This window comes from Prunus dulcis, chromosome 5, assembly GCF_902201215.1.
Source record: "Prunus dulcis chromosome 5, ALMONDv2, whole genome shotgun sequence".
NCBI classification, from domain to species: domain Eukaryota; kingdom Viridiplantae; phylum Streptophyta; class Magnoliopsida; order Rosales; family Rosaceae; genus Prunus; species Prunus dulcis.
Genome location: NC_047654.1, coordinates 11,952,526 through 11,974,897, shown reverse-complemented (window position 1 = coordinate 11,974,897; position 22,372 = coordinate 11,952,526). Strand labels below are relative to the sequence as shown.

At 36.8% G+C, this 22,372-nt stretch overlaps 3 protein-coding genes across 4 annotated transcripts; all 3 read left to right on the top strand.

Annotated features, from left to right (window-relative positions):
* The first annotated feature begins 6,310 nt into the window (after positions 1 to 6,310).
* On the top strand, positions 6,311 to 8,001 carry LOC117627814 (NAC domain-containing protein 43-like). Its single transcript, XM_034360062.1, has 3 exons — positions 6,311 to 6,624; positions 6,719 to 6,990; positions 7,094 to 8,001. The coding sequence occupies exons 1-3, from the start codon at positions 6,315 to 6,317 to the stop codon at positions 7,820 to 7,822; spliced, it is 1,311 nt and encodes a 436-aa protein (XP_034215953.1). The 5' UTR covers positions 6,311 to 6,314; the 3' UTR covers positions 7,823 to 8,001.
* Positions 8,002 to 15,726: 7,725 nt separating this feature from the next.
* On the top strand, positions 15,727 to 16,917 carry LOC117628004 (uncharacterized protein At3g28850). Its single transcript, XM_034360341.1, has one exon. The coding sequence runs from the start codon at positions 15,878 to 15,880 to the stop codon at positions 16,862 to 16,864; it is 987 nt and encodes a 328-aa protein (XP_034216232.1). The 5' UTR covers positions 15,727 to 15,877; the 3' UTR covers positions 16,865 to 16,917.
* A 2,457-nt stretch (positions 16,918 to 19,374) lies between these two features.
* Positions 19,375 to 21,571, top strand: LOC117628329 (protein IQ-DOMAIN 1-like). Of its 2 annotated transcripts, none has more exons than XM_034360749.1 (5): positions 19,375 to 19,634; positions 19,742 to 20,023; positions 20,143 to 20,391; positions 20,478 to 20,597; positions 20,709 to 21,571. In XM_034360749.1, the coding sequence occupies exons 1-5, from the start codon at positions 19,506 to 19,508 to the stop codon at positions 21,495 to 21,497; spliced, it is 1,569 nt and encodes a 522-aa protein (XP_034216640.1). In that variant the 5' UTR covers positions 19,375 to 19,505; the 3' UTR covers positions 21,498 to 21,571. The 2 variants fall into 2 exon arrangements, with proteins under 2 accessions (XP_034216640.1, XP_034216639.1); XM_034360748.1 differs by having other exon boundaries at positions 19,739 to 20,023.
* The last annotated feature ends 801 nt before the right edge of the window (positions 21,572 to 22,372 follow it).

Sequence of the window (22,372 nt, the reverse complement as noted above, 5' to 3'; positions counted from 1 at the left end):
CAACTTTATGAAGACTAATTACCCATCTTTTACCATTAAGTAATTTGCTCTCCGTCCAAAAGTTCAAAAAGAAAAGGAATGAAAGTTACAGCATTGACATATTTCATGAGATTTGAAGCAAAGCAACCCCATGCCACGTGAATAATTACAAACTCTCTGGAAACACAATTGCTAGGAAAAGACATCGATCTTTAATTTCCAAAGCAGATATGTTCTTCACCAGGCTGTTTATACCTACCTTTTTAAGGGGAGCTTGCTCTCCATTAATATTCATATAAATCATTCACTAATAATTGTCCAAGACGATATAGCTGTACGCTTTAATTTTGGGGAAAGCAGCTTTAGAAAGATTCCGCTGAGACTGCAGAGAGATGATATATATCACTCTTTCATCAAGTTCGGAAAGCTTCAAGAAATTCAATTGGATCTTCTTGTGGTTAACTAATTTTGATTAATTCACGCTTTTAGTTGGTACAGTGGGCCTTATAAACCTTTGCCTCTGCTGGCTAAAGTGTGATTATGGACATAATTAATGGAGCAATGCGAAACAAAGGGTGGGAGTCCGGTTTGTTATTCCACCTTAAAATCGGACACTAACCCAATTTCAAGTCGTGATTTCGTTTGGTTCAATTTAAATCTCAAACTAATCGAAATATTTCTACTTGATTTTTAAAATTAAATTAAACTAAATTTATGAATGTTGATATTTTTATTTATTTATATAAATAATATTCTATTTTAATTTAATCTAAACTAGTCCACCGTAGAAGTAACACGAACAAAGAGTCGGTAAAGATTTGGTGCATGACAATTGACATACGGCAGAGCTAGTAATAACATCGGATTTTGAGGATTACTGATCGAGCCCACGAGCTGGGTCAGACCTAACAGCCTGATGACCAATTGTAGTCAACATGTCTTTTTTATTTTTGATAATCACATATGTGGGCACTTAATTTGTCATTTTCCTCTTATTTTTTTTGTTAAATTTGTTTCGACAAAGATTCTTATTTTGACAATGTAATTAATTAAAATTATCTTCTGAAACATCAAAGGAGAATACCTTAAAAACGAGATAGGTGACATCTTGTTTTGGTCTGAATAGCTTGACATTTTGCGTATAAAAATAAGACATCCGACATTCGTCTAGGAAACAGATTAAGATAGATGTGAAATTCTCCAATCGATTCAGAAAGAGAGTTTGGTAATATCTTGGATGTTTCGATCATGTTTATGTTTGATTAACTCAGCACCTCAAATTTCAATGACAAACACAAAAGGACCCCAACATTCTCTCTTTAATATGTCAATTGACGGCCGACTCAAGTGAAATTTTTTTTCTTTTATGTGAGTAACGTGGAACACGTATGGTTGTTGGTTCAACACGTAAATAATAAGTCTGTAATTTCAATTGATAATGATAAAAAATTTACGAGGGTGAATAATATATTCCTCACCAACAACCAAAAGCATTTTACTAGATTATATATACAAAGTGATATTGTTTGAGCAGTGGTCTACCAACTTCTAGATTATACCACTTATACATTGAAAAGACTTTACTTGACAAAATCAGAGAACATACACATATGATATTACGTCATAACACACACTTCAGCCATCAACCTGGCTTACATTATGTTCATGTTGAAGTTTTTAACGTATCATCCAACACCATATCCTCTGTCTGTCCCTCTCTCTGGCTACTTGAATCTTTGTTCATGATTTGTCACAATACACGTCACTCGAGATCACCATAAATAAATTAATTAATCAACCAGTTCTAGAAAGGGTTTTGAGTTTAATTAAATTAGAGATGTATATATCATAGTGGTAATTAATCAATCAGAAATATCATATCGTACAAGAAGATGAAGTCATGAGGATAATAAGATGATGAGAGAGAGAGAGAGAGAGAGAGAGAGAGAGAGAGAGAGAGAGAGGGAGATGAGATGTCCAGTGCAGGTTAGTGAAGAGGTGGTTGCTGAGTCAATTAGTCTCTAAAAAACCATGATTAGGCACAGAGAATTTGGAGGAGCAAGGCTCATGATTATGGCAAAGACACATGAAAACCCTCATAACAGAAAATCTTTTCTTTGTAATAATATTGTAAATATATATATATATATATATATATAGGTAGCTAGTGGTACCGTTATTTGTGTGGGTGCAGTGAGAGAGAGTCGCACTAAAATCTTTAGTAAGTGGCCGAAGGTATGTTGTTGTATATATACTCAAAACAAATCATTAATTAAGTGACTTAGGTAGTTAAATGTGGATTGACTTAGATAAAACATGCATATTACTACATTTTGAATTTATGCAATGCACTAGAGTCAGTTCGTGATGCCAAAAATGCCCCTTATGGGGACAAGATTCATCCACTTAATGTTGACATCTTCCTATAATTAACTTTCTCTCTCTTTTGTCATCTAAGTCAATTACCCTATATTGCGCAAATTATGCCGCAAATGACATCATTTATAATTTTGTTTGCTAAATTGAGTATTATACTTTTCTAGAGAGTTTAAATGATCTTGAGAGAATCACTCTCGACCCCTTTCAACCACCATAATTTTTCAGAATTTAGTCTAATGACATCAAAGACAAAAATTAGCCGCTAATTGAAATGACTCTCTTAGAGAGACTAAGCACACCCAACAAACTCAACTAAGTTTATAGAATAATAAGAGATAAAACACAGAAAACTCATAGAGTTCATGGACTTTATTGAACAAACTAAACTAAAATTAAAAAACTAAAACAACGCCGACAAAAGAAAAATCAATCGCCTCTAATCTTCTTTTGGGACATGACATAGATAGCGCCACCTAATTACTCTGGAGCCTCAATGCACCAATGAGCAATGGATCTACCATGACCAAACCACAACCTCAAAGAGCATTCTCGTAAGATGAGGCACAACCAAAGCCAGTCCAGATTTAAGACAATAGATCTGCCAAAGGAATAGTTAATCAACATAAGTCCACCAAAAATTGAAGATCAGAAGAGATCCAGGAGAAAACCCCCGATCTAAAGCTAGCTGTCTCTAGTATTATACTTTTGTTTGGATCAGTAGATGTACGTATATTCTTGGAACTTGTCCAATGGAGATCGATGGGTTGGGATTAAAAACTGTTCTAAAAAAACTAAGAAATAAGGAAATTAAATACTTTGCAAGTTGGCTTTCTTCTTCTTTCTTTTTTTTTTTCTTTTTTTTTTGTTGCCTTTTCTTTCTTAACTCTCACACGAGTTTGGAACAATTGTAATATGGGAAACTGTTTCTTGGAAAAACCTTCCATAAGCTTTGACAAATACGTGTCAAACTGGACATATGAAGACAATGCATGAACGTGAACATGAGCTTGAGCACTGATTTTTGTCCTAAGTTAAGTTTGATTTAAGGTCTTCTAACAACCTTTGAATATGCTATATGACGTCCCGTATACGTTGGTAGGAAAGGTCATTGACATTTGGCTTTCATTTTTTCTTTAACTAAGGAACATTAGCCTTTCATTTTGAGATGACGTGTTATGCTTAATCTGCAAGAAACGAGCATAATCCGCTTATATGTTCTATCCCACTATTGTTGCTCAGTATGAATGTGAAGGGCAAAAAGTTTGTAACTCAAGTAGTTAAGAGTATTTATTCTTGTATCAGAGGTCCTAAAGTTCAATTTTCTCCTCCCTTAATATGTATTTGTATAAATAAAAAATGTGACGGGATAATATATGGAAAAATAATTAGACTAGATCAATTGTTTCAATTCCTTTCTAGTGTAACAGAACAACATACCTAGGGAAAAAAACAAAATATATGAAGAGGGAATTTGATCAAATCTGTGAGGGGTCACATTAATTAGGACATGGTCTCGTTTCTTGTTCAATTGTGGAACTATTAGACCACGTGTGAAAAGATTCATCAGTTACATGTACAGAATTCTTGGAAGGAAATTAAAATTCAAGCCAAATCCAATAAAGGAAAACGCAAAAGGCCAATCACCATTAATATGGGTATAGCCTACCCCATGCAGTAGTTCAACAAGCAACAATAGGTCACATGGCCATCTTCCACGATCATATTATCTCACCCCAAAATTCCTTACATAGCATGTACTGCACTAATTCAATTGTACCGTTTGTTTATACATTATAAGCATGTGTTATATTTAGTCTTTATATTTTTAATTTGGTCAATTATTGGTCTTTGTGTTTTATTTCGTTAGTTAATATTGTCCATTCCATCAAATTACCGTTAAAAAAATTAATAAAAAATTAATTAAGTTTGGTTTACAAATAAAATAACAAAATATAAATAAAAAAATCTGGAAACCCAACAACCTCTATGTCATCTTCTTCTCCCATGCCGTCACCACCACCACCATAACCACCATCCGCAGTACCAGTCACCACCACCCATTCTCTCTCTCTCTCTCTCTCTCTCTCTCTCTCTCTCTCTGCGCCTCGGTTTTCTTGGCCGCATAACCCATGTATCAAAAAAGAGTTGTTGTAAAGCCATTAAGTAGTGAAGGAGTGCAACGTTCAATAATGAATTCTGATAGTGAAAGAATTTCTAAATATTATTTAAACTAATAAAAAAGCTCTTAATTATTAAGAAACATCAAATTTTAATTTTAAAATAAAAGATCAGTTTTAACACCATAATGATTAATAGATCACAAAGAAAATGTACAAAAAGAATCGAGCAGGGAAGGGAGAGGAAAGAGGGATGGAGGAGTTGTGGGCATGGGTGGGATGAATAGGAGAGAGAGAGAGAGAGAGAGAGAGAGAGAGAGAGAGAGAATGGGGTGGTGGCTGGGGCTGCTTATTGGGGGGGTGGTGGTGGAATGAGAGAAGAAGATTGGGTTTTCTCATTTTTTTTAATTTAAATTTTCTTATTTTTCTTCATATTTTTATTATTGTAAACTGAACTTAATAATTTTTTTATTAATTTTTTATCGGTAGTTTGGTGGACAATATTGGCTAACAGAGTTAAATATAAGGGCTAAATTAGCCAAATTAAAAACACGATGACTAAATTGACCAAATAAGTAAAACACATGGACCATTTTTACATTTAAGCCTAAATTATAATTTTATTATTTAATATTGTCCCTCTTTAGGATGAACATTTACCCTCCGTTTGGATGAGGGAAAACAACTCTGGGAATTTAAGAGGAGAAATTGATAATTCCCTTATTTGGCAAGTTAAGCGAGAAATTTATTAAATGACGTGCGGAAAAAATCATGGAAATTGGAGCATCAAATTCCCCAGTTTAATTTCCATCAATATAGGCGTTATTTCACAATTTTCATAGTGTCATTTACAAAATTCTACATACATAAATCCAAATATCGAAATATTCAATTGCTAGAAACTGAAATGATGGAAATCGAAATTCCGTCATTTTAAAATTCTATTCTATGTAATTTTCAATTTCTTCATCTAAACGGAGGGTTATGATTTAGTACTCTCTTCTATTTAATTCACCAAGTTAGACTAATTGATCAATACAGTGTGTCTGTTCCCTTGCACCTAATTATGATCCAACTCTTAGTACATTAAAGTAATTTAAAATATCACATTCTCAAAATTAGAAATAAATCATTAGGTTTATGTGGAGCCTAGCTAGCATAGCTTAGCCTAGCCTCACAGTTGGTGACATGCAATGTTTAATTAGTGCAAAGTAATAATGTGATCAACCGAGAGAAATAGCATATGGGAGATCCACATTACACAAACCAAATATATTCATATATTTCACAACTAATTAAATCTCTCCCACAAAAGGTCATCATGTCTTTTTTCTGTTGAGGGACCATATGAAAGCTCAGTGCCTCCAGACCCCATCATCTCTGTCTCTCTCTTGCCCTTCTTGTCGTTGAGGGTGGTTGCACAAGTAAAACGAGTGACATGTATATTCACAGAGAGAGAGAGAGAGAGAGAGAGAGATTCTCTTGAGGATAGAATAGTGGTGGTTTTGGAGGTGCTTTTCAAATAGATATTAAGGTCGAGGGTCATAGTTGAGATGTGGGCGTGCCCTCCGCACACACTGACTTCACAATAATATTGTTGCCTCTCTAACGCTTTTTTTCTTCTTTTTTTTTTTCTTTCATGTGAACCCCATTTTACTACCTATATTAGCATGGCCCACAACCCTCCTCTCTCTCTCTCTCTCTCTCTCTAGTCCCTACAGTTTAGGTGGTTGGCTCTTCTTCAAGGGATGGACCCCACTCTAAGTACACTAATAGCCATGATACCTAAGCTTTTCATGCATTTTTGGACCCTTCCATGCCCTACTCCCATTATAAATTATGACTGCGGTACCCTTTACGATATCAAAACCCCTCCCTCTCCTTGTTTGTTCTAGCTCCTTCAATTCCACTCTTTCACCGCCAAGAAGTTTTCTTTTTTCTTTTTGGTTTTTCTTTGTTATAATGGCTGAGGATCATATGAATCTATCAATAAACGGCCAGTCTCAAGTTCCTCCGGGCTTTCGGTTCCATCCAACTGAGGAGGAGCTTCTCCATTACTATCTGAGGAAGAAAGTGGCCTTTGAGAGGATTGATCTTGATGTGATTCGAGAAGTTGATCTCAATAAGCTCGAGCCATGGGATATTCAAGGTACGCATTAACTCTTCATCAACTTTAATTCATATATATGCAGTCACAATTCATGGTGGTTGGTTTGTTAATTAATTTTTCTGACATGATGCAGAGAAGTGCAAGATAGGTTCCACCCCACAAAACGATTGGTACTTTTTCAGTCACAAAGACAAGAAGTACCCGACCGGAACTCGAACCAATCGGGCAACTGCTGCCGGGTTTTGGAAGGCCACAGGGCGGGACAAGATCATCTACAGCGGCTTTAGAAGAATTGGGTTGAGAAAGACGCTTGTGTTTTACAAGGGGAGAGCTCCTCATGGGCAAAAGTCGGATTGGATCATGCATGAATATAGGCTTGATGAAAGCAACACCCATGACACCACCGTAAGCCATTAATTCTCCAGATATACATACTTCCATCTATTCAAACTTGATATACTCATTCATATATTGCTATGTGCATATATATATATATATATATATACAGGTTTGTAATTCAATGGCCGAGTCAATGGCGGAAGATGGGTGGGTGGTATGCCGAGTATTCAAGAAGAAGAATTATCAGAAAGCCTTAGAGAGCCCTAAAGCCTCCTTCTCCATGGAATCATCAAGCAACCAAATACACAGTTCCAGAAACGATGGAGTGCTTGATCAGATACTCATGTACATGGGAAGGACTTGCAAGCTCGAAAACCATGACCAATCCTTGAATAACTTATCAGAAAGATTTATGCATCTCCCAAGGCTCGAGAGCCCAACTCTTCCAACTTTTGATCAGGACCGTAGCTTCAAAGCTTGCTACCAGGCCATTGATGAGATGCTCATAGACACTCCTTCTTCAACAAACCAAGCAAGTAATGGTTGTGACAATAATGACCCAGTTGAAGATCATGATGAGTACCCCAAAACCAGGCTAAATGACTGGGCTACCCTTGACCGCCTTGTGGCATCTCAGCTGGGTCAACTCAACGGCCAAGATCAAGAGACATCAAAGCACAACCTGTCATGCTTTGGTGATCCAAACATGGCTTTTTGTTCTTCTCCTCCACATGATCATGATCATGACCATGACGTACAACTATCATATCCATACCTACGTACAAGTAGATCCCATCACCAATCTGAAGTCTACAGCAACGAGAATGATCTTTGGAACTTCACCAAATCGCCGTCATCGCCGTCGTCGTCAGACCCACTGTGCCACTTGTCGGTATAAGGGAAGCACTTGGACCGACATATATTCTATATACATAATACAATAGTAGCTCTTAATGCTTAATTAAGAAGTACATGTAGGGCAGTACGTATATGTTTACATGAGAATAATATATACTTGTGACCAATAATAAAAAAATTTAAAAAAAGGATTAAATAAATTAGGTGGTAATTGAGATAGTGTGGCATTGTCAACCATTATCTTTTTCTTAAATAAACATGTCTTTCCATTAAAGTTAGAAATTTGTTGAGAGCTGTCACATGCATGCTCTTAATTTCTAACTTGTAATTATGCTCTCATCCTTTTCTGTTAACTGTATTGATAAGCTTGGCGAATCAATGATAGCATTGTGCTGACTTTTGATCGTATATTTGGTGTCCTGGAAAATTGATCATATAATATCAGCGTTATATAAATGAAGACATATATACATATGCAGAAATTATCTTATGCGGAGATTCGGACGTTAGAGGTGTGATCATTCTAATAAATCAATTTGTTATTCTTGTGTCCATAAACAGTAAGATCCCGGGGTTATTTCACAGCTTCACCTAACGTACGTACCAATGAAGGGGGTTAGCAAAAGCGACCACACTTACATGGAACCTATTACATATACAATAAACCATATAAGCATAGTAAAATCAACGGCGGAACCACATACAAGACTATATTGGGTTAGGGATGGCATTTGGCATGAGCAAAGTGAGCGATTGTATAAGGCCCCATAATAAATATTATTTTAGTGATATGAGTTTATCATAGGGATTTTTGTAAAAATGTCACTTGAACTTATACCTCAGTTTCAATTTGTCACATTAAATAAAAATTTAAGAAAAATGTCACCTGAATTTTTCAAAATATATAATTTGTCATCTGAATTAATACCATTCAATTTTTCATCCAATATTAAGGGTATTTTAGTCTTTATATTTTAAAGGGGAAAAAAAAAAAGAAAAAAAAAGCCTTTCTCTTCCTCTCCTCCCCCACCCCCTTTTTAGCCCGTCCCTCTGTTTTTATCTCACCCCCACGACCTGACCACCCCATCCTCACCTCACCCACAGCCCCAGGCCCCACCCGCCCCCACCCTCTCATTCTATTTGATGACTGCATGCCAAGTACCTAAGCGAAAAAACAAACAGCACATAGAGTGCTCTCCTTGCCAACATATCAATAATCCAAACTCTAAATCCTTAATTTAATAAACCATTTATTTTCACTTCGGAAAAGTTTAGAAACTTTAGAATTGAAACAAAGAGAAAAATTCGCAAAAAAAAAAACACAAACTCACAAAATAATATTATCTTGGTAGGCAGTAAGATAGTTTTATCCATGGGAGTCAAAGGGTGGGGGTGGGTTGGGGTGGGGATGGGGTGCTCAGGTCCTGGGGGGAAAAAAAAAAAAAAAAAAAAAAAAAAAAAGAGGAGAGGGGAGGTGTGGTTGGGGAGGAAGGGAGAATAGAGAGAGACGATAAGGGGATGGAAAAAAAAATGCAAATTTCAATTTTCTTTCTTTATTTTTAAATTGTTTTTAATGTTTGGCAGGAAAGACCCTTGATTTTTAATGGTTTATTTTAAAAGATATACAATTTTGTGTAATGATTTTTCCATTTTTAAACCACCTTTAAAAATAAAAGGAATAAAATATCCTTAATCAAGGATTAAAAATTAGATGACAAATCATGGATTTTGAAAAATTAAGGTGACATTTCTCTTAATGACAAATTAAAACTGATAAATAAGTTCAGGTGACATTTCTACAAATATCCAATAAATATTAAATAATATCCTATAAATATTGCTTTGATATTTCCTATATTAATACGATAATATTAATGTTGATTTTCCTTTTCCTATTTAATATTGATTTTCATGTTACCCAATATAAGAGACCTCCAACATACAACTTTGTATGCAATTTTTTTTCAAGCCGCATGTATCTTAATTTTTTTTCAAGCTTCAGCCTTCAACCGTTCAACTCTCTCCCTCTTAAATTCTCATATTTTGTTTTTCCTACAATTTGCATATTATTGTTTTTTTTGTTGGTTATTGATAATTAGTAATTTGATGATCACAAGATTTTGATTTGTGTAGTTTGATTCTTTTTATAATTTTTCATTGAAAACTTTATTTAGAAGATCCTCTTGTTGTTTTGGTATAAGGCCCCTAAAATTTCATAGCCGCAGGAGTTATAGCCGGGGTTATAGCTCAGGTAGTGTTTCCAAGATAACCCATTGCTATATGGTGGTCTGATTGGAATCCTTTGATTGCATTTTCATGTCATCAATTAATACAAAATTCATATTCCACCAAACTTCGCTTCCATGGTTTATTGTTTTCATTTTTCCAATAATGCCCTCATGTTGAAATGGGCTGGTTTGTTGTGAAGTTCCAAATTTTTAGGACTTCCTCCACGACTTATAGATGGAATTTTTACAAGAAAGGCTAGGCGTGGTTTGTTGTTAAACCTAAATTAGGATATGCTTTTAATGACTAATAGCAATCAACTTATTAGCAACCATATTTGTTTTATGTTAAAGCTTATTGGAAATTGGTAATAAAAAACAATATTATTAGAATTTAAGCTAGCCCACTCATCAAAAAATTCATGATTCTGTCCTTGAATAAAATATCTTACATTGTATTTTACTAGCCCCTTGGCAATTGGTTATCTTTTTTATTTTTTTATTTTATTTTTAGAATTAAGAAAAGATAACCTGGGTAGTTATGTTCCATAAAAGTAGGACCTATTATCCGATTTGTTTTTAATTTTAATGTTTTTTAATATGAAAATGTGAATTTACCATATTATCCTTATTTAATTAATAATTTCAATTCTTAATGTTTGAATTAACCAAGGGCATTTTTTGGTATTTTGAATATTTCACTATTCTCTGCCTTTTACTTTATATATATAGATTTATAATATGACCGTATATATTATTTATTTTATATTCGATTTTCCTCTTACTTAATATCGTTTATATTAAAAGGCAAAATAACCGAAAACCAAAATGGCTTCCATGGCTATTTCATGTTGTGTACTTCCGTGGCAGGGTAGCAGCCTGCCCATCCTTTTGTGGAGACTATAACTGCTGCTATCTGCTACATAAACAACATTAAGAGTTACATTAGGTTTCCTTCCGTTTGAAGAAGGAAACGTTTCATCAAAAAGTGTTGTTTTGTTACTTAAAATGGGTATAACGACTCGTTATATTAGGTTTTCCTTCCATTTGAAGAAGGAAATGTTTCATAAAAAAGTATGGTTTGTTACTTAAAATTATATTTTATTTATAATATGACCGTATATATTATTTATTTTATATTCGATTCTCCTCTTACTTAATATCGTTTATATTAAAAGGCAAAATAACTGAAAACCAAAATGGCTTCCATGGCTATTTCATGTTTTGTACTTCCGTGGCAGGATAGCAGCCTGCCCATCCTTTTGTGGAGACTATAACTGCTGCTATCTACTACAGAAATAGCATTCAGAGTTACATTAGGTTTCCTTCCGTTTGAATAAGGAAACGTTTCATCAAAAAGTGTTGTTTTGTTACTTAAAATGGGTATAACGACTCGTTATATTAGGTTTTCCTTCCGTTTGAAGAAGGAAATGTTTCATCAAAAAGTATGGTTTGTTACTTAAAATGGGTATAACGATGCGTTACATTAGGTTTTCCTTCCGTTTGAAGATGGAAACATTTAATCAAAAAGTGTTGTTTTGTTACTTAAAATGGGTATAACAACGCGTTTAATTAGTATAACATTATTATATATATACAACATGTGACGACAAGTTTAAATTATATAACATTATTAAGAAAACTTGACAAAGACCTTTATCTCTATGACGCGACTATTCACCAGTAGATGTCAAACGTACTGATGTGTACTGTTTGCCCTCATTTGGTCCCCACTGTTCCACTAAAGATTTCAAATCCAAACCCTAGCTTTCCACCATTTCTGATTTGGGAATACAACGAGTTTATATTTTAAAATATATAACGACGTATGTTATAAAATGAGTGAATTGTACTGAAGAAAGTAAAAATATTACAACACTTGCTATAACAACTCTTACATGTACTTGAGTCTATACATCAAGATCATTTTCTCCATCTGGTGCATAATTTCAGGGAAATGGCCCATATCACCCTAATTAGGGGGAAAAGGTAACTTTAGTTTAGTTTATACGAAAGAAATATCCGATTAACAAAAACTATCAAAACATGCAGAAACGAACAATTGATGATATATTAATTGGTATAGCCTTGCGAACTACAACATCTAATAACTCATAAAATAAAGTGAAGAAATCATGGAAGGAGACTTAGGGCAGGGCCACCAGTGTCTGCACCAAACTTGTACCATTTTTTTTTTTTTTAAAGAAAAAAAAAAAGAAAAAAGAAAAAACGTTTACCGTCGGGTTGATCTACATATGAAGTGAAGAGGTTCATGCATCCCATAAATGATAGGAACCCATAATGAATATTGACATTGTTTTCATAGGCGATAATGATTGGAAATGCACAAAAGTGTTTCTAGGTAAGTCATTGACTGATGCTGCCAATTCTCTTATCCTAGATGCAAACAAATCGCAAAAAGTTCTTGCACATAATGAAAAATGCGAAAAATGTTATACGGTGAATTACTTATATATGAGGGTGAATTTTAACCGTTAATTTATTATAAACCCTCAAGTTCCGTTTGGTTCACGGAATGAATTTGAGGGGAAATCACTTCTCATGTCATTTCCCAAAGAATGGGAATGAAAGATTCATTTCCTATGTTTGGTAATGTCAGAAAAGTAACCGGGAGATTTCACTTTGTTTCCTTTCCCATGTTTGTTTTGAGTAGGAATGGAAAACAAAGTTTGTACAATTTTCTAATTATACCCATATTAAATCAAATAAAAAAAGAATGCATTTAATGATACGTTATAATTATAAATTGTTCATAAGGACAAAATAGTCATGAAAATTGTGCATTGAATGTTGGCTCATTTTCCTAAACTTTCCTATGAGAAGGGAAAACAAAACCCAAGTTAAGAGGAGGACTTCACTTTTCCTCATACTTTCCCATGTACCAGGCAACCATTTCCCATACCTAGACTTACCAAATATGGGAAAGCAATTGAATTCCCATTCCCAAGCCTTCTTTCCCATAAGCCAAACGGAGCCTCACATCAAAGATAAAAAATTGCTCATATTGGAGGAAGTAACTGACTGTCAATGGAACACAAACTAAGTTCGTCCTTCTAGCATTGTCCATGATTTGGAGAGAATCTGTCTTACAAATAGGAGGTGTATCCCCTTATATATGTTCACTACATTCATTACGTGACATTGTTTGATTGCAATAAGGCATATATCTCCTTATGTATACAACACTCATCACGTGGTGGTGGCACAAAGAATAAGTGATACGCACATTAAATAAAGACTTGCAAGCTATAGTAGATCAAGGCCAGCAGGGAGGCATTCAATTATAATATTGGAGCAAATCAACGGCATAAATTCGGAAAATAGAATAACACCCACGATAAGTAACCTTTCTGGGTTGTGAAGTTGTGATCGATATTTGATATGACGATCTTGGTTGTCGTCTACATAAAGTGTATCTCAAATTATGTTACAAAGACTTCATCATGGTATCATTAGATTTCTATTGCAATACCAAAGTTTTCAATTCGGGACCATAATTTTGTCGTTGAAATTTCACACACTATACATTAGTATTTCTGAAATTTCAAATTATTCTTCACAAAATGAGCAAATTAAGCTAATATATTTCCACAGTTTTTATGAAGCTATTTACGTCTGGACTTTATGGGTACTGCCGACAGACCCCACAAGAAAGGAATGGATCATCTTATTTTTGACTGTTCAAACCCTTGGGGGCTCGTTTGGTACGCGGGATTGTCATGGATTAGGCTAAATATTGGAATTGTCTTGGATTGGCTTGGCTTGGCATAAGCTGGATAAGACTTGTACTGTGTTTGGTGCCAATTGGACTAGGACTAAATTTTTTGACTTTTTTATTTTTAATTTTAAAAAAAAAGGCAAGTGGATTTATTTGTTTTGTTTTTTTTTAACTTTTCTTCTTTTGTTCTCTGCGACTTCATCTTCTTCTTCCAACCTGCAACTTCATCTTCTTCTTCTCCCTCCTCTCTCCTTCTCCACTTCTTCTCAATCTATTTGTCTCTCTGCTTTTTAATTGAAAATTTTATATTATCTCATTTTCCTATTTCACTATTTCTCTCTTCACCCTCCTCTCTCTTCAATAGCCACATGCCCAAACCCCACAATCTAAATTTGGGAATTTGCTTATTTGAGGAGGCTTCTGCCTGGGTGGATTCTTTGATGATGAATGGCTTGATGGTTAGCTATTGTTTTATGAGGTTCTTCCCAATTTCATATTAAGAAAAAGGGATTTGAATTAATTGATTTATTTCCTCCATTTGGGTTTTGTAGCAGAGAGAGAGAGAGAGAGAGAGAGAGCAGTTGACATGGATGAGGGTTGGAGGCCATGGCTGTGACAAGGTGTGTGCTTAGCTGGGAGGTGATGGTTGTGACGAGATGTGTGGTGGGGTGGGAACTAATGGCAAAGACGAAGGCGTGGAGAGGGGAGGAAGTCGCGAGCGATGAGGAGGGGATTATTTGTCCCCTCTTCCCAGACGGGTCTCACTAAGCCCAGTTAAGAAGGTGTATTTGGTGGGCCCCAGATTATTAATCCCATTTTAAATTAGAATCGTATGACAACAAACATGGGATAATTTTTTATCCAAACCAGTCCAAGTTAGGGAGGTGTACCAAACGAACCCTGGGGGTACTATATTGTAATTTGCTTACTAGAAGAAAACAATGTAATTTGTTGGCTCTTTTGAATTTTAAGTCAAGCTTAATTATTTCGACAACAGCAGCAACCTCTCTTGCATGATTCGTAGGAAAGATTAACTACAAACTATTTTAAGGTTATGCCGTGTCACTTTAAAATTAACCACATATATAGCATTGGCTTTACTGGGGAGGCCCTCTCTGCTATAATAATTTTGTTGATGAGTGCTTGCTTCTATTTAGACCCAATGGAAATACTAAACAATTTATTATTAGCCCCTTTTACCCCTTCATATCAAAATAAAACAATAAAAATTTAGCGTTCGTTTGATAATCTTTTCAATTGTAATATTCTAAACTTTATTTTCTTTGTTAGATATAAAGGAGAAAAGGTCAATTTCAATTTGTTAGGTACCCCAGTCTCTCCAGTTTTTTGCAATGTGATTCTAAAGTTAGGGTTTCTATCAAATCTTATGTTAGTTGCCTACGTGACACTTATGAGTCCTACATTTTCGATATTTTCAAAGTCCTTCCAAGAGTATTTTCGATATAAGAGGAAAATGATGGATGAAAGAGAGAGTGGTGGAAAGGAGAAAGTTACCCGACCCGTCTTCCGAACCTTCACGGTTACACCCCTCCTTCCCACCACCGCACCGCCTGCCATGGTAGCGGAGGCAGCGGCCCCTTGCCACTCTCTTCATCTTCCATTTCCTAGTTAATTAGATTGGACCCAATGTTGCCATCATAGCTTCAAGATGATCTTCAGATGAAGAAAGCCCAATTTCACTGGCCCATTTGAGCATTTTGTACAGAAAAAATTGGTGATGCATTGGGAATTAAACTAGAAGGAGGCCCATTGATCCAAGTTGATTGAGAGAACCAAGAAGCTTTTGACTGGAGATGAAACGCTCTCCTAAACACAGTAACGCAATAATTGGCAACGCTCTTGTAACACCGCACAATAAATTTTGAATTAAATTTTAGCGCTCAAAGCTCATGTGCTACAGTCTACGCATCTCCATTTGAAAATTGAATGAAAAAAATCTCCGTTGTTTCAAGAAAAAGAATCCAAATTTAGAAAGAAATATATAAAAGATATTAAATTCCACTCCAGAAAAGTCTTCTCTGTATCTAAAGTTCACAGCTTTTTTGTCTTCACTCTCACTCCTTATTCCCCACTTCACACTCTCTGAGCTCAGAATTCGAGAAACGAGAACATGGGCTGTGTATCTTCCAATCTCTTCAACCACGACGACGAGTTCACCCAACTCGGTAGCTCGGCACTAAGTCATCACATCGTCTCGCTCACCTCCTCCACCTACGGCCTCCTCACTCTCGACCCACCGCCGCCGCAGACGCCCACAACTCCGCCCACCCCACCGTCTAGATTTACTCTTGGGTCCATTTTCCCGAGCCCGCTCTGCGAACCCAAGTCGCTCTGGTCAGACCCGAAACCGCTCCGTTCCGAACCCAGACCCCTCCGGTCCGACCCGGAGGTTATCAACTCATGGGAGCTCATGGCCGGGCTCGACGCCGATAGCTTCCGATTCTCGCCACTCCCCCCGCCCAAAGCCTTCAACTTTAGAGACCCAAAAACTGCCGGTAAGGAAAACTCCAACCCCAATCGCGGAATTTTCAAGTCTCCGAACGACGGCGTTTTCGGCGTGAAGAACAAGGAGGACCCACTTGACCGGTTCGAGAAGATATGCCCGCCGGCCGGAGAAAACAAGGTGGTGGTCTATACGACGACGTTGCGAGGTGTTCGGAGGACTTTCGAGGCGTGCAACGCCGTTCGAGCGGCCATAGAAGGACTCGGGGTGATGATTGTCGAGCGCGACGTGTCGATGGATCGTGGGTTCAGAGAAGAGCTGAGGGATTTGATGGACGGGAAAGAGAAGGAGGCAGGGGTGCCTCCAAGGGTGTTTGTGAAGGGGAGATATGTGGGTGGGGCTGAGGAGGTGTTGAAGATTTTGGAGGAGGGTTTGTTGGGTGCGATTCTTGATGGGTGTCCAAAGAAAAAAGCTGGGTCTGTTTGTGAGGGGTGTGGGGAGGCCAAGTTCTTGCCCTGTTTTCAGTGCAATGGGAGTTCAAAGATGGTGTTGGTGGTGAAGGAAGAATTGGGTCAGAGGCAGGGGAGCACTGTGGTGGTCAGGTGCCCTGAGTGTAATGAGAATGGGTTGGTGCTTTGCCCAATTTGTAGCTGAATGGTTGACAGAGATGAGAGATCTGTTTCATATCAGATTGGGTTTTGTAAACACTTTCTGTCTACCATAGTAATTTCTTGTGTTTCTGATGGAAACCAAAAGCTTCTGTGTCTCTTGTTTTCTCTCTGTTTATAATTATGTATATGCATGTTTAAAAGATCTTTTATTCGCTTGAAGCCTTGAACAATGCAAAGTTTAAAAGATAAACAATTAGAGAGATTAGGGACTAGGCTTGTTCATTTTAGAAATGTTGAGTTTCATTATCTCAATTGTGCATTGCTGGTGCAGTGAAATTGGACATTGATGGAGTTCAAATTACAGGTCCAATTGCATTGCTAGTTTAGTTTTCTGTTTGATGTGTTTAGCTAATGTTGATTGGGCAACAAAACTGTTGTACTCTAGTAATTCCAGAGAAGCTGTTGATATTTGACCAATTCCTAAGGAACCAATGTGTAAAAGTTGGCTTCCTACATCTTTTGAAATTCTTGGCCTAATTTGTTCTTGTTGATTGTTCAACTTCAATAGGGCAGCAGTTTATGCATGTGATTGAGAAATCCTCTAAAATTCACTTCAACCTCCCTCATAAAAAACAATTAGCAGCAAATTTAGTACAACTAGTGAAAGATTTATTGTATTAGAAAGTTATGAGCAGGGGAAAACTATTAGTTATCATTCAATTGTTAGAGAATTGTTGTCCCTGGATAAAGTTCAACTTATGGATGTGCTCTTGATTTGAGAAGTCTAAGTAGAATGGTAATTCTTCTTGCCATGTACAAGTTACTGTTGAAGAATCAGCTGGTTCATCGGTCGAGAAAAGAATACTTCTGAGTACAGGGAAGTACTGATCTGGAGAGAAGGTACAGAAGCTCTAGTATGGTCATATATCAAATACCAAGACAAACATAGGACAGAATCTTCAAAGCACCTTTAAACACAAAGTGAATGCTGACCTTTCATTGCCTTGCTGTTTGTGTTCTTCACTACCTCTAGCAATTGTCCAAAGGTTCATTGATGCTCTCATCCAAATGCTGCTAAGATGTTTAACTAGCAATCAAGCATGTCAAGTGGAAGACAGGGAGCAATCCTTAAGACTAGAGGAGACAACATAGGTTGTGTTGTTCTCCACAAAAAATAGAATGAACATATCATTCTAAACACAATTTTTGTGAGTGCTCTAGTTTTTCTGTGCAACTTTGGTCCTGAAAAAGGCTGATGTTGAGTTAGCAAAGCCTTTTGATGTGCTGGTATTGTTCCATTATAGTTGCTGATATGTACTTTTCTGAAGCTTTTTCATTCTTTCCTGGTTTCTTTTTGACTGGATGCCAGTAAAGGATGGCCTTCTTTTCCTGGGTGAAGGACAATGATTGTACAAGGGTAAAATATGTGTTCAATTGGGATTTGGGCAAAAAAAATTCAGCTCCTATTGTTTACTGAGCTAGCAGAAGTTATAAGATTGCTTGGGGTTGTTACTGTTTCCAGTTCATATAGCTGGTCTTCATCTGCCTGGAAAAAACCAGTAATGAAGTGGGTGAAGAAAAGTTCCACTTATTCATAATCTGCATAGAACTTGAGATAAATTGTACAAATTTCGACCCATGAACTCTATTAATACAGGACAAATTTATGGACATAATAATCAAACACAAGTTCAGCCCATTGACCACCAAGTACAAAATTAAGTTTTAATTTGGGCCTGACGTCTCAGGACCAGGAAGAGATGTCTAGCAATTATCGAGGTGTAAATATGATGTGACACTGACACAAAATATACAAGTTGGTCCATCTTCATAGATATTGAAGATTTGTTTGGTACTTGCTGCTGGTAGCCTTTAATTTCTTTCATTTAATCTCAGAAAACTGGAAGACATAACATAACAAGCTCAATTTTATGCAAAGAATGGAAGAGATGAAGTGCACTGTGTCTGTGACTGTGTATGTTTATTATTTATTAGGGTAGAATTAACTTTTAAAAGTAGACCAAAAGAGCATCAAATCAAACTTAGTTTGACTGAAATTTACTGGGAAAATGAAGCCAACTCTGTTTGTTTGCTTTTACCCATGAATAGTTGTATGCATGCGATTTCTCTGCTGCCATATTTTAGTTGGTGGTCTTCGAGAGACATAAAAATGCAGCAAACAAACATACATACATTTGGCCACATTCACTGCAAAATAAAACACAAAATACTCTCTCTCTCTCGCTCGTACTTTTGTTGTCCATATAACACGTGAAACCATTAGATTTTGGTCAGTGTAATTTAAAGCCATTGATCAATCAAAAAGCCCTGCTTGTTTTTGAAAGGACTTTGGATTCTTCTTCTACATTAAAATCTCTCCCCCTCACGTCCACTGTCTCAAACTTATTACTTGCATTGTTTTTGACAATACCTGACACCTCCTCCATTAGTTTTTTTGCATGCCACAAGAAAACACCATCGCTTATCACATATATTGGAGCTCTCTCTTTCATTAGTTCTTGCATATAAACAAACAAACCTCAAGTTTCTTCTCTGTCTCTCTCTCTGTCTCTCTCTCTCTCTCTCATAACAAGCACACTACTAACTTCACCTTCTTCAGTTTCTCCTTTTGCCTTCACCAGCTTAATTTCATGTAATGCTGCAGACTTTGCTCAAACACCTAAATGGGAAAGAAAAATGGTACCTCATGGTTGACTATAGTCAAAAGGGCATTTAGGTCTCCAACTAAAGATAACGATCAGCAAAAGATCAGCAGAAGAAGAGATGAGCATGAACCAGAAGAGGAAGAAAAGGTAACCATGCATACCATCACGTGCCTTCATTTTCTCGACTGATTTGATTTGATCCCCTTTTTTGTGTCTGTTTAAATGCTGATTGTTTTGGTTTGTGCAAGCAGAAGAGAGAAAAGAGAAGATGGCTTTTCCGAAAGCCAACTATTCATGTTCAACATTGTGAAGCAAAGACGGTGACTATAAATGCAACAACCACACCTGTGAATCCTGTTTTGGTTGCTGAGCAAAGGCGTGCAATTCCTGTGGAAGCAGCCACTGCAGCTGCTGCCGAAGCAGCTGTTGCTACTGCCCAAGAGGCAGTAGAAGTTGTTCGGCTTACTAGGCCGAACAATTTTGCTAAAGAACAGTATGCTGCCACCCTCATTCAAACAGCATTCAGAGGTTACTTAGTAAGTGAACCACAAAACATTAACCACAAACAACATATGAAATTTCTTTATATGGGTTCTGCTTGTTTCTTTGAGCTCCTTCGCATATTGCTAATTCAAATGTGGTTGCTTGATTGAAGGCAAGGAGAGCTCTACGTGCACTGAAGGGGCTGGTAAAGCTTCAAGCTTTAGTGAGAGGTCATAATGTAAGGAAGCAAGCAAAGCTGACACTGAAATGCATGCAAGCTCTGCTTCGTGTACAAGATCAGGTTCGCAATGAAAGATCAAGGCTTTCACATGATGGGGGCAGAAAGTCCATGTTTGCCAAAACAGACTTTCCCTTGTGGGAATCGAGATATCTTCATGACATTCGTGACAGAAAGTCGATGGTAAGCACCAGCTTTCTTCACTGTTTTAGTATAAAAAAAACATGAACTGAATTTATTCCTCAAAGTAACTGGCTGCTTTTCATCAGTCAAGAGAGAAAAGTCGTGGTGGGAATGATTGGGATGAAGGGATGGAAGCCATGTTGCAGAGTAGAAGGGAAGCTGCTTTAAAACGTGAAAAGGCTCTTGCTTATGCTTTCTCTCACCAGGTTCATCAATCTCCCTCACTTTTTTCTATGTATGGTTCTTAAGTACTTTTTGTGTTTGTTTAAGAAAAACAAGCTAATGTCTTTGATTTAATTATTGATGCCTAATTGAAGATATGGAAGCCTCGGAGGAACCCATCTGCAGGGGATGAAGCAGAGCTAGAAGAGAGAACAAAATGGCTTGACAGATGGATGGCCACAAAGCAATTTGAGCACAGCAGCAGGGCTTCAATTGACAAAAGGGACACCATAAAAACAGTTGAAATTGACACCAATTCTAGGCCTCACTCTTACTCTTACTCTGCCCCAAATGTTCGAATTTCGACATCACATTCACAACTTCAAAAACAGCCAGCCCCATATCCAATTGCTTCACCTTCACCCCTGCACAAATCACACTACATTAATCATCTCTCACCTGCCACACCCTCTCCTTCAAAACCCAAATATCTGAAAGTCCGATCAGCAAGCCCAAGATGCCTGAAGGAGGAAAAGTATTGCTGCTCATCAGCAGCACACACACCAAACTTAGGCTCTAATTCTTATTGTTTCAGGGGTTCAATGTGTCGTTCTGCGATACCAAATTACATGGCTGCCACTGAATCTGCAAAGGCAAAGGCTCGATCTCTTAGTGCACCCAGAACAAGACCCTCGACACCCGAGAGAGAAAGAGGTGGTGGTTCAGCCAAGAAGAGACTTTTATATCCAGTCCCAGCTGAGGCACTGCAACATCACTCTGTTGGCATTGGTTGTAGTAGTTTCAGCCATAACTTGAGAAGTCCCAGCTTCAAGAGTGTACAAAATAATAGCTACCATGGAAGGGAGAATTTGTCTTCATATACTGATAGCCTAGGGGGAGAGATTTCTCCTTGTTCAACCACTGATCTAAGGTGGTTGAAATGAGGCAAATTTTTATGAAAATGAACCTAGTTCTCATTTATTGTCTGATTAGGAATTGGAAAGGAATATTTTATGAATGATTGGATGGGTTTTTTTTTTTTTTTTTCCTGTCTTTTTTCTTTTTCCTAATGGGCAGCATATGGAGAATATATATAACCCAAAAATGATATTATGATATAACATAAAGTGATATACAACAGAAGGAGGCAAGGGCTGTAAAAACTATTGCAAGTTTTATGAAAATCATGTAAACTTGGGAATTCCCGACACTGGGTGATGATGAAACTGAATGTAGTTTTCATTTATTGTCTGATTACAAATGCTTTTGTAGTGCAACTCAAATAATATATTAATTGAATATTCATTCATGTTGTGGTGCCCAGCCCAACATAGCAAATTAAGGAAGGTTGGTGGGGGCTGGGATGGGCTCTCACACAGCCCATTTTCTTACTTCTCTTCTTTTTGGGGTGTGGGGTGGTGTGCCTAGTCTTGTCTAGTGTCTGGTGCAAGAGCTTTGAGTTCTTTTGGTCTTCACCCTAGTTTTAAAGCCTTTTTGAGTGTTTTAGCTACCAAACTTTAGCAAAAAACTTGTATCTCAAATGATTAAGGGCATATACCTCATCATCATACGTGAGCTTATTCTAATTCGAGATGAACAATGTAAGTTTGATATTTCTTTTGCTATTACTTCTATTGTTCGTGGTTTGCTCGTGGTTTGCGATTTTGAGTGAGAGTAATTAGTGTGGGAAAATCTATAGCACAAAATGTTTCTTAAGTTGGAATAAGCTTGGTAGAATATGAGACGCGCTTAAACAATAGAGAGTTCTAACTTCATAAGGATTTGCATAAGAACTTTGATTAAAAGAATGATTATTTGG